Source organism: Haliotis rufescens, unplaced genomic scaffold, assembly GCF_023055435.1.
Source record: "Haliotis rufescens isolate VD_foot unplaced genomic scaffold, xgHalRufe1.0.p SCAF_1, whole genome shotgun sequence".
In the NCBI taxonomy this organism is placed as follows: domain Eukaryota; kingdom Metazoa; phylum Mollusca; class Gastropoda; order Lepetellida; family Haliotidae; genus Haliotis; species Haliotis rufescens.
The window spans coordinates 21,220,610-21,234,017 of record NW_025963779.1 but is presented as its reverse complement, the minus strand read 5'-3'; the positions used below and the strand labels follow the sequence as shown (position 1 = coordinate 21,234,017).

Genomic DNA, 13,408 nt, shown 5'->3' with positions numbered 1-13,408 from the left:
AGTAACAGTATCATTTTGAGATTATAGGTAGATAAACTGCTGATAATCGGACTTCATACATCGCCTCTGTTTCAGCCCCAGCAGTCTGTTGTCATCCCAGGGCAGGAGCCTCTGACGGCCTCCATGTTGGCTGCTGCACCACCACAGGAACAAAAGCAGATGCTAGGAGAGAGGCTGTTCCCTCTGAGCTGGCTGGAAAAATCACTGGCATGCTGCTCGAGATTGACAACTCCGAACTTCTTCACATGTTGGAGTCAAACGAGTCTCTCAAGGCAAAGGTAGGTAGATCAAAGACGGGATCTCTGAATATATGCTACTCATCCGAAATTAAAGAACGCCCACATTTGGAAGGCTGTGTTGCAATACCCACCAGCGATGACAGATTAACCATGGTCATGAAAGAATTGGGTGTATTTTTTGAGTGGTATATTTTTTTCAGAATTGTGGTCTTGTTAATCTGTTGAAGTGAACTTTCTGTGAAACTGGATACAGTAACAAGTTATTTTGGCAATGTCCTGTTTTGATAATAGGAGACTCAGCGAAGCACTAAAAGAATTGGAAAAAGCGTCCAGAATACTTTGTGGCTGTAGTCTCTGTATCTGCCCTTGACATTTGCTTCAAGTATAATCCTTTGACTGTTAGCACCATCCCCATGGATACAATAAGTCCCACTTTCCTTTTCCAGTTGATAACCATGACATTACTGAAAGACAATTGGAGTGACATAAAACCAAACGGTTCATATGCTGTCAGTTCCATGATCTGCATTTGACACAACTGAATTTTTTTCTTTTTTAAATATTTGCAATGATTGTCTTCTTCAGCAAACAGCACAGCTTAGCCAGATGTTCCAGCCAACTGGAGCAGGTTACTTCGTGCCCACCATGCCCCAAGCCCAGCGTGGATTCTTCGCCCCAACACAAATGCCACAGGTCCGAGCCAGTCCCAGATGGCAGACACAAGTCCGACCAACACAGCCGACTGCAGGTTGGAACACTAACATATTGTATAAATAGACCCGTGAAGATCCAGGGTAAAATAGGTCTTCAACCCATGCCTTCCGTAAAAGGCGACTAACGGGATCGGGTGGTCAGGTTCGCTGACTTGGTTGATGCACGTCATCAATCCCAATCGCGTGGATACACGTAGGCGAGGCCTTCTTGTGTATTCTGGCAACATGAACTTGTTTGTTTCAGCGTTAAAATAACCTATTTCATCCCCATGACTATGTCCTACTTTTGCCACGTGACTTGACTGACCTCGTAACAGCCTGGATGGAGTTCACACCATCAACCACTGTTTTAATACATCAAGGGCACAGCTTTATTCTGTTAAGTGCTTACTTACATGAAAGCACATTCAATTTCATGCACTTGGTATTGTGGCTCTTATGTTGCCTTTTATATATCGATATACCTACCTGTTTTTGTATGTTATTGTGACCTGAAATAGCGGTCTAAGGTAATTTAAGTGTTCCCATTATGAATCAGAGTTGAATTAAGCCAACACTGAGAGAGTTTCAAATCTCGTCAAAGGCTCGTCCTTCTTATTTCTGTTATTCATCAACTTCCCTCTTCTCCAACCAGTTGCATGTGAATACAAAATTAGATTGCAATTTTGATTGCTAATCTCTTTTCATTGTAATTTGTATATATATTGTACTTTTTTACAGCTGAAAGGGCTTTGGACACAATGAACTTTGATACCATCAAGGGTCGACCATGAGCGGTTTCTGTGAACACTTGTCTGTACATGAGTAGTTAATGCTTCCTTGATGAATATCCAGTATGACAAATTGGTTAATCTTTTTCCATGATGCTTTGATTGTTGAATTTTCCCCTTTTAACGGAAAAAGAGTATTTTTCATGTTGGTTGTTTTCAACTCTTTTTCCAGGTCACGAGCGATATTAGTTTATTTTGGATTTTTTTATAATTGTTTGGTTTTACTTATAACTTATCATCCAAAACTGGCTCCCACAGGAGATATCGCTTGGATGAGATCAAGCGATATCTACACTGTAGATATCGCTGCAATGAAATTACATCACAATGCTTTGCAGACAATTGTGACGTCACTGGTTACCATGACGTCACAATCAAATGACATCACTAATGGCTCTGCTACTGAAGCCGTTTTCAGTACTTTTTACACTGAAGACACTGCTAATTACTGTCTACAAATTGAAAAAGTTGAAAGAATGATGTTGGATGATAAATAAAATCTCACCCTCGTGTCTTTTGATATCAAATATATCAACACTCGTTGATAAAAGTGGCAAAAATCCTCGGCAAGCCTCGGAATTTTTCCACTTTTATCAACTCGTGTTGATATATTTGATATCAAAAGACACTCTGGTGAGATTCTCTATTTAATGAGAATTTGTGTACTTAAACATTAGTGCGACCGAAACTTGAGAACTACTGCTTTGATTCTTTTCAAATTTAAGGAACACTTTCTATCCTAATAGAAAAGTTGATGTAAAAGTTCAATTTTGACATGTATATTTTCCAAAAATATTTTTTCGTCATATTTTGAACGTAGATATATATTTTTTACTTCTACATTTGTGACCTGTAACTTGAAAACCATTTGGGTACAATGTGTGAAGCCCATTTCTGGTGTCCCCGGCCGTGATATTGTTTGAATATTGCTAAAAGCGGCGTAAAACCATACTCACTCACTGAAAACCACTTCATGGATTTGTTTCCATTTGGGAGTACACTTTCTATACCAAGTAGGAGAGGTTCAGTGTCAAGTTTGATTTCAATAAGTGATTTTTCTAAGAAAATATTGCTTTTTCATTGATTTGTCAGCACCAGACCTGTGCTAGTTGTCATATTTGACCTTCACCTTTACAGATGTTTCTGAAATGTGGTTTAATGCAACTTTAGGCCTTGAACTTTAGGTCAGGTTAGTCGGTGCTTTAGATTTCATATTTCGTTGTTAGGTAAAAACCAGAAGATTAAAAAGTTAGTTGATACGCTGACATTAACAGAATGGGAGAGAAATTGTCTGGAAAATGCCCAAGTCTTGAAAAGTCATAGCTATGACTTGGCTATTTAAAAGCTATGGTTCATATCCCAACATCTTGTCAACCACCTGTTTTTATGTTTTATGGTTTAGGTGAAAATACAGAACTATATTATCATCTAAATCCCTGGACTTTCAAGATGTTAGTTGGGTGTTACGTAGGGCTGCAACGAATACACTGAGGCGAATACGATTCATATCATGAATATAGGATAACTAATACGAATATTTATTCACGAATACAATAACAAGTCAGCAGTTGATCTTTAATTTATTACATTCAGTGGAAAATAACAACAAATTATTTGACATGGTTGGATAATTCTTAATATATTATACATTTTTATACTGCATTTATCCAGGTACTAGTATCTGCTCAAATACGACAATGACCGGTGACCACAATACTGTCAAATTATATATATGAGTGTTGTCTTTAAAGAAATCTCTGCATATAATATGTTCTTATGGATATCTGTAGGTACAGGGTATGTAGATGCACATGATTGCATATTCGTTAATATTAGATTCTGGTGACCACGAATAACGAATTCAGTTCATGAATGGATACGTTTCAATTCACTGAATACGCGAGTTAATCGTAACAGCCCTAGTGTTACATAAAGTAACAGTATCATTTTGAGATTATAGGTAGATAAACTGCTGATAATCGGACTTCATACATCGCCTCTGTTTCAGCCCCAGCAGTCTGTTGTCATCCCAGGGCAGGAGCCTCTGACGGCCTCCATGTTGGCTGCTGCACCACCACAGGAACAAAAGCAGATGCTAGGAGAGAGGCTGTTCCCTCTGAGCTGGCTGGAAAAATCACTGGCATGCTGCTCGAGATTGACAACTCCGAACTTCTTCACATGTTGGAGTCAAACGAGTCTCTCAAGGCAAAGGTAGGTAGATCAAAGACGGGATCTCTGAATATATGCTACTCATCCGAAATTAAAGAACGCCCACATTTGGAAGGCTGTGTTGCAATACCCACCAGCGATGACAGATTAACCATGGTCATGAAAGAATTGGGTGTATTTTTTGAGTGGTATATTTTTTTCAGAATTGTGGTCTTGTTAATCTGTTGAAGTGAACTTTCTGTGAAACTGGATACAGTAACAAGTTATTTTGGCAATGTCCTGTTTTGATAATAGGAGACTCAGCGAAGCACTAAAAGAATTGGAAAAAGCGTCCAGAATACTTTGTGGCTGTAGTCTCTGTATCTGCCCTTGACATTTGCTTCAAGTATAATCCTTTGACTGTTAGCACCATCCCCATGGATACAATAAGTCCCACTTTCCTTTTCCAGTTGATAACCATGACATTATTGAAAGACAATTGGCGTGACATAAAACCAAACGGTTCATATGCTGTCAGTTCCATGATCTGCATTTGACACAACTGAATTTTTTTCTTTTTTAAATATTTGCAATGATTGTCTTCTTCAGCAAACAGCACAGCTTAGCCAGATGTTCCAGCCAACTGGAGCAGGTTACTTCGTGCCCACCATGCCCCAAGCCCAGCGTGGATTCTTCGCCCCAACACAAATGCCACAGGTCCGAGCCAGTCCCAGATGGCAGACACAAGTCCGACCAACACAGCCGACTGCAGGTTGGAACACTAACATATTGTATAAATAGACCCGTGAAGATCCAGGGTAAAATAGGTCTTCAACCCATGCCTTCTGTAAAAGGCGACTAACGGGATCGGGTGGTCAGGTTCGCTGACTTGGTTGATGCACGTCATCAATCCCAATTGCGTGGATACACGTAGGCGAGGCCTTCTTGTGTATTCTGGCAACATGAACTTGTTCATTTCAACGTTAAAATAACCTATTTCATCCCCATGACTATGTCCTACTTTTGCCACGTGACTTGACTGACCTCGTAACAGCCTGGATGGAGTTCACACCATCAACCACTGTTTTAATACATCAAGGGCACAGCTTTATTCTGTTAAGTGCTTACTTACATGAAAGCACATTCAATTTCATGCACTTTTTCATTGATTTGTCAGCACCAGACCTGTGCTAGTTGTCATGTTTGACCTTCACCTTTACAGATGTTTCTGAAATGTGGTTTAATGCAACTTTAGGCCTTGAACTTTAGGTCAGGTTAGTCGGTGCTTTAGATTTCATATTTCGTTGTTAGGTAAAAACCAGAAGATTAAAAAGTTAGTTGATACGCTGACATTAACAGAATGGGAGAGAAATTGTCTGGAAAATGCCCAAGTCTGGAAAAGTCATAGCTATGACTTGGCTATCTAAAAGCTATGGTTCATATCCCAACATCTCGTCAACCACCTGTTTTTATGTTTTATGGTTTAGGTGAAAATACAGAACTATATTATCAACCAAATCCCTGGACTTTCAAGATGTTAGTTGGGTGTTACGTAGGGCTGCAACGAATACACTGAGGCGAATACAATTCATATCATGAATATAGGGTAACTAATATGAATATTTATTCACGAATACAATAACAAGTCAGCAGTTGATCTTTAATTTATTACATTCAGTGGAAAATAACAACAAATTATTTGACATGGTTGGATAATTCTTAATATATTATACATTTTTATACTGCATTTATCCAGGTACTAGTATCTGCTCAAATACGACAATGACCGGTGACCACAATACTGTCAAATTATATATATGAGTGTTGTCTTTAAAGAAATCTCTGCATATAATATGTTCTTATGGATATCTGTAGGTACAGGGTATGTAGATGCACATGATTGCATATTCGTTAATATTCGATTCTGGTGACCACGAATAACGAATTCAGTTCATGAATGGATACGTTTCAATTCACTGAATACGCGAGTGAATCGTAACAGCCCTAGTGTTACATAAAGTAACCGTATCATTTTGAGATTATAGGTAGATAAACTGCTGATAATCGGACTTCATACATCGCCTCTGTTTCAGCCCCAGCAGTCTGTTGTCATCCCAGGGCAGGAGCCTCTGACGGCCTCCATGTTGGCTGCTGCACCACCACAGGAACAAAAGCAGATGCTAGGAGAGAGGCTGTTCCCTCTGAGCTGGCCGGAAAAATCACTGGCATGCTGCTCGAGATTGACAACTCCGAACCTCTTCACATGTTGGAGTCAAACGAGTCTCTCAAGGCAAAGGTAGGTAGATCAAAGACGGGATCTCTGAATATATGCTACTCATCCGAAATTAAAGAACGCCCACATTTGGAAGGCTGTGTTGCAATACCCACCAGCGATGACAGATTAACCATGGTCATGAAAGAATTGGGTGTATTTTTTGAGTGGTATATTTTTTTCAGAATTGTGGTCTTGTTAATCTGTTGAAGTGAACTTTCTGTGAAACTGGATACAGTAACAAGTTATTTTGGCAATGTCCTGTTTTGATAATAGGAGACTCAGCGAAGCACTCAAAGAATTGAAACAGCGTCCAGAATACTTTGTGGCTGTAGTCTCTGTATCTGCCCTTGACATTTGCTTCAAGTATAATCCTTTGACTGTTAGCACCATCCCCATGGATACAATAAGTCCCACTTTCCTTTTCCAGTTGATAACCATGACATTATTGAAAGACAATTGGAGTGACATAAATCCAAACGGTTCATATGCTGTCAGTTCCATGATCTGCATTTGACTCAACTGAATTTTTTTCTTTTTTAAATATTTGCAATGATTGTCTTCTTCAGCAAACAGCACAGCTTAGCCAGATGTTCCAGCCAACTGGAGCAGGTTACTTCGTGCCCACCATGCCCCAAGCCCAGCGTGGATTCTTCGCCCCAACACAAATGCCACAGGTCCGAGCCAGTCCCAGATGGCAGACACAAGTCCGACCAACACAGCCGACTGCAGGTTGGAACACTAACATATTGTATAAATAGACCCGTGAAGATCCAGGGTAAAATAGGTCTTCAACCCATGCCTTCCGTAAAAGGCGACTAACGGGATCGGGTGGTCAGGTTCGCTGACTTGGTTGATGCACGTCATCAATCCCAATTGCGTGGATACACGTAGGCGAGGCCTTCTTGTGTATTCTGGCAACATGAACTTGTTCGTTTCAACGTTAAAATAACCTATTTCATCCCCATGACTATGTCCTACTTTTGCCACGTGACTTGACTGACCTCGTAACAGCCTGGATGGAGTTCACACCATCAACCACTGTTTTAATACATCAAGGGCACAGCTTTATTCTGTTAAGTGCTTACTTACATGAAAGCACATTCAATTTCATGCATTTTTTCATTGATTTGTCAGCACCAGACCTGTGCTAGTTTTGTCATATTTGACCTTCACCTTTACAGATGTTTCTGAAATGTGGTTTAATGCAACTTTAGGCCTTGAACTTTAGGTCAGGTTAGTCGGTGCTTTAGATTTCATATTTCGTTGTTAGGTAAAAACCAGAAGATTAAAAAGTTAGTTGATACGCTGACATTAACAGAATGGGAGAGAAATTGTCTGGAAAATGCCCAAGTCTTGAAAAGTCATAGCTATGACTTGGCTATCTAAAAGCTATGGTTCATATCCCAACATCTCGTCAACCACCTGTTTTTATGTTTTATGGTTTAGGTGAAAATACAGAACTATATTATCAACTAAATCCCTGGACTTTCAAGATGTTAGTTGGGTGTTACGTAGGGCTGCAACGAATACACTGAGGCGAATACGATTCATATCATGAATATAGGATAACTAATACGAATATTTTTTCACGAATACAATAACAAGTCAGCAGTTGATCTTTAATTTATTACATTCAGTGGAAAATAACAACAAATTATTTGACATGGTTGGATAATTATTAATATATTACACATTTTTATACTGCATTTATCCAGGTACTAGTATCTGCTCAAATACGACAATGACCGGTGACCACAATACTGTCAAATTATATATATGAGTGTTGTCTTTAAAGAAATCTCTGCATATAATATGTTCTTATGGATATCTGTAGGTACAGGGTATGTAGATGCACATGATTGCATATTCGTTAATATTCGATTCTGGTGACCACGAATAACGAATTCAGTTCATGAATGGATACGTTTCAATTCACTGAATATGCGAGTGAATCGTAACAGCCCTAGTGTTACATAAAGTAACCGTATCATTTTGAGATTATAGGTAGATAAACTGCTGATAATCGGACTTCATACATCGCCTCTGTTTCAGCCCCAGCAATCTGTTGTCATCCCAGGGCAGGAGCCTCTGACGGCCTCCATGTTGGCTGCTGCACCACCACAGGAACAAAAGCAGATGCTAGGAGAGAGGCTGTTCCCTCTGAGCTGGCCGGAAAAATCACTGGCATGCTGCTCGAGATTGACAACTCCGAACCTCTTCACATGTTGGAGTCAAACGAGTCTCTCAAGGCAAAGGTAGGTAGATCAAAGACGGGATCTCTGAATATATGCTACTCATCCGAAATTAAAGAACGCCCACATTTGGAAGGCTGTGTTGCAATACCCACCAGCGATGACAGATTAACCATGGTCATGAAAGAATTGGGTGTATTTTTTTAGTGGTATATTTTTTTCAGAATTGTGGTCTTGTTAATCTATTGAAGTGAACTTTCTGTGAAACTGGATACAGTAACAAGTTATTTTGGCAATGTCCTGTTTTGATAATAGGATACTCAGCGAAGCACTAAAGAATTAAAACAGCGTCCAGAATACTTTGTAGCTGTAGTCTCTGTATCTGCCCTTGACATTGAATAGGCTGATGAAATTGTACAACCAAGATGTCTTGAGAATGCCTTTGCTATGGTTTGAGATGCTGATCAGTGTTTTGTGTCCCCAGGTTGACGAGGCTGTTGCTGTATTGCAAGCCCACCAGGCCAAGGAAGCTGCTGCCATGTCCAAAGGCGACAAGTGATCTCTTCCAACTTCCTCCGTTTGTCATTTCTGCACCATCAAGCTAGACAGGGAACATCTGAACAAGTGACACAATCTAGCCGAAAAAATAGCTGGATTGTAAATTTTAGCTGTTTGTGCAAGAAAAGTTTGTCTTGCATTGTTTTGTCTGTCCTTTTGATGGTGCAGAACTGCGTTCTTTCGTCACAAGTCAGTCATATTTGTAAGCGTGTCACCAAGGAAACAGCAGCCACACCCGCCTTGTCAGTCTCTCAGCCTAACCACTGTAATGCTCTCTCGTATGGGCAAAGAGCTCAAGGAGCTTCACTGTCTGTCAGCAGCACAAAGTATCAAGGTCAACATTCTGTCTCTTGTATTCAAGGTACAGCATGGCCTCACTCCCAACTATATCAGAGAGCTCATAAAACAGCACATTCCACCCCAATCTTTAAGTTCAAGGAGCCAGTTGTCTGTGACAAAATCTTGTTTTGATCGAACCTTTGCTAATGCTGAAGCATTACTGTGGACCAATCTTCCAGAATTGTCCTGATGTATTCAGTAACTGTCTTCCTTATATTAAGACACGGCTAAAGACGCACTTTTTCAGACAAGCATACCACTGAGCAACATGCCAGAGCAGTTCTTTCCTTAGCGCTGTAGAGAAGTTGTCACTAACTCGCTACAAATGACTATTACTGTTGTTAATATTATTATTAATAATATATTAAACGGATGTTTAATTATAAACTGGTTTTTTTAATTATGATTTTGTTCTTGATAACATTAGAGAATTGGAGAATGGATTGAAGTGTTGCACTGAAAAATCCATACCTTGTTCTTAAATGGCACGATTTACTGTCAATGCAATTCATGATATGCCTACCCTTGTATTGATTGGACCCCTGAAGATCAGGGGTAGAATATGTCTTCAGCAACCCATGCATGCCATAAAAGGTGACTATGCTTGTCGTAAGAGGCGACTAGCTGGATCAGGTGGTCAGGCTAGCTGACTTGGGTGATGCATGTCATCGTATCCCAATTGCGTGGATTGATGCTCATGATGTCAATCACTGTATTGTCTTGTCCAGACACGATTATTTACAGACCACCGTCATAAAAACAACACAATAACAGGCATTGCACTATGCCCTTTGAAACTGTCCAGAAATTTCTGCATTACAGCAGGAATGTCGGAAGCTTTGTTTTTCCAACATGATACTATGTTGCCAGGGCCAAGTTGGGGGCAACACACACAGACAGGCACACATACACACATGCTTTTCAGCAACCACTGATAATTGTCCTAGGTTTGATGTTTGTTGTTCAAGAACCATGCTCTCACAAGTGACATTCTGGCTTGTACTTTTTGGGAGCAACAATGGACTACTAAACATGTTTGCCTGATACCTAAAGCACATTCGCTCTAGCTTTTAATGTCCACTGCTGGTATGGGAGCCAGTCTGTTCAAAATACATCTAAAATACATAAATTTGTAAATTAAATAAAATTTCAGGTACCAAATTTCCACTCGGCAATATTTATGAGCAGGAAATTGTCAAAAAGTCATGTAAGATATCAGACAGACAGACAGTTTATTCAGTATGCAAGGCCATATGGCCCATAGTACAGTTCAGATTTAACAGATACATAAAAATCAGGTGATTCAGGTGAATATATTATACTATGGTCAAGATCACGTTGATTTTTATGTATCTGTTAAATCTGAACTGTACTATGGGCCATATGGCCTTGCATACTGAATAAACTGTCTGTCTGTCTGTCTGTAAGATATTAAATGACAGCAGTCCTATACTTCATTCAGAATATCAGTTGGCTGTCATCGCGCATGCTGATACTGAAAACTCCCTATGCCCAGAAATCATTCATACCAGCCAGTATAAGTTGTTTAATACCATTCAAATTCCATTCAATGCGGTGACTGTGATATCAGATTATCTTCATGTCTTAACCTGTAGTGATATTAGCAAGTATCATATCAAATCATATGTACATATTGATGTCATATATTTTCTTTCTTCATATTATAGTGCTAATCAGACATGCAATATGGATTTCCTTTGAGATAATAAAGTCTTATATTTTATCTCTTGTCTCTTATCTCATACCATGATCCAGGCAGAGGGTGCTGGGTAGGCCTTGTTAACAAGTTTGTTTGTTTGTTTGTTTGTTGTTTAACGCCACACTCAGCAATATTCCAGCTTTATGACGGCGGTCTGTAAATGATAGAGTCTGGACAAGACAATCCAGTGATCGACATCATGAGCATCAATCCACGCAATTGGGATACGATGACAAGCATCAACCAATCAGCAAGCCTGACCACCCGATCCCGTTAGTCGCCTCTTACAACAGGCATAGTCGCCTTTTACGGCAAACATGGGTTGCTGAGAACCGATTCTACTCCGGATCTTCACGGGTCTTGTCAACAAGTGTTTGTATCAGGCATTTCACACATTTTCTCATACTTCTGTACTTATCTTGTCATGCTGGGGAAAAAAGTGAAGTTGAAAAGAAAAAACTACAATTCTGTCATTCGACCAGTTTTATGGCAATTTATTCAATTTTATGTGGTAAGAAATATATCATGTCCCCTTCAGTGTAGTTTTCAATGCTAAGATGTGGGAAGGCAGGTCAGCAGCTTGCGTTGGTCACACCAAATATTTCCAGCACGGATAAAGCATATTGTAGCTGCCCCTGTGATAAAGCTATCTTTTTTTTTTAAGGGTTGGGAATGTAGCAGGTTAGGGTGGTGCAAATCTCACAGTTAAGACCAACGCCTGCTGGGGGTGAGTCGTGACCAAGAAGCCACACGTTTATTTTCAATACCAATATTTACCCTGTAACATAACTAAACAAATAATAAATAAATGGTTATACACATTAAAACATTGCACTTATCACCGTTATTGATATAATAAGTAAAATGCATTCACCACATTATTATATGATGTTTTCCATATAACTTCAACTGCATCAATGCACTTTTATATACAAGATGTATATTATACATACATGAAATATAAACAATGAATAACTAAATTACTATGCCTACCGAATGTATGGCACTCAGGTGATAGTAGGCCAAATCACTTGTCACTCAGATCCATCTATAAATAACATACACATGTATAAATTTCATAAAATAATATACATAGTAATCTACTGCCATATTAATTCAATCTAAACCTACTACCAACATTATCTCAAATAGAATGTCATAGATAAACCTACATAAATATACACATTACCTATGCTGTAATATGCTCATAATTATACACAACACACATTTCTCATGGCAAACACTATTGCGGACACAAATACTTATATCTGTCGCCTTTATCATATAAAAATATTATAGTACATTACATCAGAGAATCATAAACATGAATGGTGTGTTTATTATCGTTACGGTACTTATGACATAAAGTACATTCATACACTCAAATCACACAAGTATATCTACACTAAAATAATGTTAACATTATACATGCTGTACTAAAACAAATATTACATCCTACATAATTTTTATAATCTAGTATTAAAACTAACCTTTGGAGATGTATAGTGAAGATGAAACTGTGAAAGTCCTTGTCACAATACTGTCAAAATATGAGTCGTGACTGTCCAGAGAAAGCTGTATATAGTAGACTGACTTAGTGCTTGTGTTAGTATAGAAGCTTGCCCTCTAAAAGCAAGACAAAAGAATACTCTTGACCCTCACAATAAACAAAAGAACTTACCAGCCCAAGTTCAGCTTGGAGCAATCAGACTGGACTTCTTGTACCGTACATGATCTACTAAAATACACCAATTACACTGTCTAAAACCAATACCATATATATACAGATAAATTATAGAAATGACACTGCCACAGAAACAATAAACTTAATGTAGCAGGGCTAGGAGTCATCTCACAGATGACATCCTTACCTTATCAGCTTAGGGTTAACCTCTTTGGTCATGTGGACAAGGCGTCTGACCTCTGATCGGAAGGTCCGAGGTTCGAATCCCATCACAGGACTCGGAAATTTTATGGCGGCTACATTAATATGAGCTTATGCACATTAAACATTTACTGTCAACAAACCTTTGTGTGAAAATGCAAATCGTAATAGAAATCAATTCATTGTTTTATCTTCAAACGGATTAAATGGATTAAAGTAGTTGTTTACCCAAACTGACAATATATCTTAGTTACAGATTAGATGACGTTATCTATGCATTTGAGTTGCCATTTGAATATAAATGAGGTTTTGATAGGAAAGCCATGTCAGTATGCTTCGAAAGTATCCAATATTTACTCTTTCACGCCAAACTATTCAACACTGTAATTGTGAAATTGTAAATGTGAAATCCACAAAATATTGATTGAAGCACTCATAATATGTTAGACTCTATATGATTTATGAAGACTTCACGGCTTGTGGATGTTTAAGCTTTGATTTGTAAAGATACCACAACCCTATTGGATATTATCATGGCAGTTCATTCCTTATGCCATATGGAATATCGG

General features: G+C 38.8%; 1 protein-coding gene and 1 pseudogene across 1 annotated transcript; both read left to right on the top strand.

Annotated features, from left to right (window-relative positions):
• The window catches only part of LOC125378142, a 32,440-nt pseudogene extending 23,477 nt beyond the window's left edge, over positions 1-8,963 (top strand).
• LOC125378141 (polyadenylate-binding protein 1A-like) lies at positions 4,466-6,918 on the top strand. The gene is made up of 3 exons (XM_048393016.1): positions 4,466-4,642; positions 5,964-6,166; positions 6,712-6,918. Exons 1-3 carry the CDS (start codon positions 4,501-4,503, stop codon positions 6,901-6,903), a joined length of 537 nt encoding a protein of 178 aa, XP_048248973.1. The 5' UTR covers positions 4,466-4,500; the 3' UTR covers positions 6,904-6,918.
• Positions 8,964-13,408: the final 4,445 nt, after the last annotated feature.